Source organism: Lygodium microphyllum, chromosome 2 (assembly GCF_053477565.2).
Source record: "Lygodium microphyllum isolate KBCC chromosome 2, Lygodium_microphyllum_v1.1.10, whole genome shotgun sequence".
Taxonomy (NCBI): Eukaryota; Viridiplantae; Streptophyta; class Polypodiopsida; order Schizaeales; family Lygodiaceae; genus Lygodium; species Lygodium microphyllum.
In genome coordinates, this window is record NC_141136.1 from 100104981 (window position 1) to 100107048 (window position 2068).

Consider the following 2068-nt stretch of genomic DNA (forward strand, 5'->3'; position numbering starts at 1 on the left):
ATAGTTCTCTCTAGAATGGGGGACATTCGCCCTTCGGCACTTGTCATCGATAAGTCTCAACAAGAGTTGGAGGCACTCTCAAAGGTTGTCTTCGATGATCCTCATTGTTGGACCGCCAACTATCTCGATGGCACTAGACACCAAGTTGCATGCCATATTATTCTTTGTTGGTTCCATACAAAGAAGGCTTGGGTTGAGAATCTTCTCCCACAGGTACACATTGCTATGATTGTTTTGATTTTAAGAACTACCTTTCATGTGTTTCAATGAGCTTGGTAGTGATTAATGTCCCATGTGCTCGTGGATGAAGGTTCCATCGGATGAGCGTGATCAGGTATTCTCATCCTTGTCCAATCTCATGCAATGTCCAACAGAATTGCAATTTGACGAGCTGTTTCAGCAGCTATTGCACCGCTACTCCTCTCATCCAAACGTGGTACAATACATTAAAAATGGATGGTGTGGAAGAGATTGTATATGGCGTACAAGATGGCCCAAGTTTGGTCGCATGTTTCCGCATGGTAATGTTGACACCACCAATCTAATTGAGAGACTATGGCAGTACATCAAGTACACTCTACTTGATGCCAAGATCAACAGGTCTATATTGGATCTATTGCACGCCCTTGTTGGCAACTCATCATCAGGATCGAGAATGGGTGGAACCGCACTTGAGTTCTTCAAACAAAAGCAAGAGATAGGTAATGTGCTTGATTTTGAGTTGGAATGTTGTTTATCATTTTGGTGTGATACATTATGTTCTTGAAAGGGACTATTTTCTCGCAGTTGACTCTAGGCGCTTCAAAGTCTATGGGTCGAGCAAGAGCCACACAGCTAGATTGGCAGCAGGGGAGAGGATACTCCAGCGGTTCAAGGTCGATCCCTTGTCTCTTCAAGTCATTCATGAGGGAACCATGCTCTTCAAAATGGCAAGTGCAACACAACAAGACAAATGGTATAATGTAAGTGTGCAAGCAAACTATTGTGATTGTGCTAATTGGGTTGCAGATTGTAAACATCTCTATGGCTTGCGGCTCATCTTGAGGAGCTATTTTCCTCACCTTCATGAGGTTCTACCCATCATCGACAGTGCACGGGCCTTTGATGGCACACCGCATAGTCCTTATGGTGATGAAAATCTAGTATTGGAGAGACCATGCACCGATGGATGTGTGCAGAAAGAGGATCTTGTGTCCTCTATTGAGGACTTCAGAGGGCTCCTCAAACGCGTTGAGGTTGAGGTTTCTTCCTATACCTCAACACAGAGGGAAGTTTGTATGCGCCAATTGCAAAGTGCAAGGGAGTCTCTTGTTTGCACGTTTTCCCCACATGAGATTGATATGCCTACGAAGGGTGGGATCTATCAAGTCTAGGCAAATGTCACACAGACACGCTTGGGACATGGCAAGAGTGACCATCCTCGACCAGACAAGGAATGCGGATCCTCCTCGCAACCGAAGCATCCCCACACCACAGGTGTATTGAGACGCAAGCATCAACAAGGAAGGGGCCGCGTTAGATTCAATGCAAAACCACGCATATATTGTCCTCACTGCTGCACCAAAACATTCTTGGTGGACCCTTCGGTTGTTTTTTCATGTCACACTTGCCATGCATTGCTTCCCCTTACCTTATGGTACGTACCACATACAGCGATGTCTATCTTGATTGGCAGGATGGTGCGCCTCTATGACGAGAGTTACAGGGGCATCTGCACTATTTCTGATTGTGCATACAGCGGTGAGAATGAGGAGCGCCAGTTCACTCTCTCATTTCCCAATGGGTCAGTGGTGACACATGTGTTGGCTTCTAGACTCAGGATGTTGGTATTGTACTCATGAGCAGCACACCCTCGAGGATGATGTAGTGCAAGACTCTCTTTGGAATTTGTATAGTACTTGATACACATGTTGTATAGGCTTTTGAGTAAACCTTGCTATGTGGATCATACTCTTACATTGCCTAATTCATTGCATATTTTGTTTTTATGACTCGTGTATAACGAATAGAACAACACATAATTTTCGGCATGGCATGTGTTTCGTCTAGGGTGGGTGAGGCACTCTAG

At 45.0% G+C, this 2068-nt stretch overlaps 1 protein-coding gene across 1 annotated transcript; it reads left to right on the top strand.

Moving 5' to 3' along the window:
* Nucleotides 1–1373, top strand: LOC148040079 (uncharacterized). The gene is made up of 3 exons (XM_087662972.1): nucleotides 1–213; nucleotides 311–701; nucleotides 787–1373. Exons 1-3 carry the CDS (start codon nucleotides 16–18, stop codon nucleotides 1371–1373), a joined length of 1176 nt encoding a protein of 391 aa, XP_087519098.1. The 5' UTR covers nucleotides 1–15.
* Nucleotides 1374–2068: the final 695 nt, after the last annotated feature.

Excerpts from the sequence above, each read along its gene's own strand:
- LOC148040079 (XM_087662972.1), top strand. The coding sequence starts at position 16 with ATGGGGGACATTCGCCCTTCGGCACTTGTCATCGATAAGTCTCAACAA. Across the intron at positions 214-310 it reads TTGAGAATCTTCTCCCACAG|GTTCCATCGGATGAGCGTGA; the intron begins GTACACATTGCT and ends TCGTGGATGAAG. Across the intron at positions 702-786 it reads CAAACAAAAGCAAGAGATAG|TTGACTCTAGGCGCTTCAAA; the intron begins GTAATGTGCTTG and ends ATTTTCTCGCAG.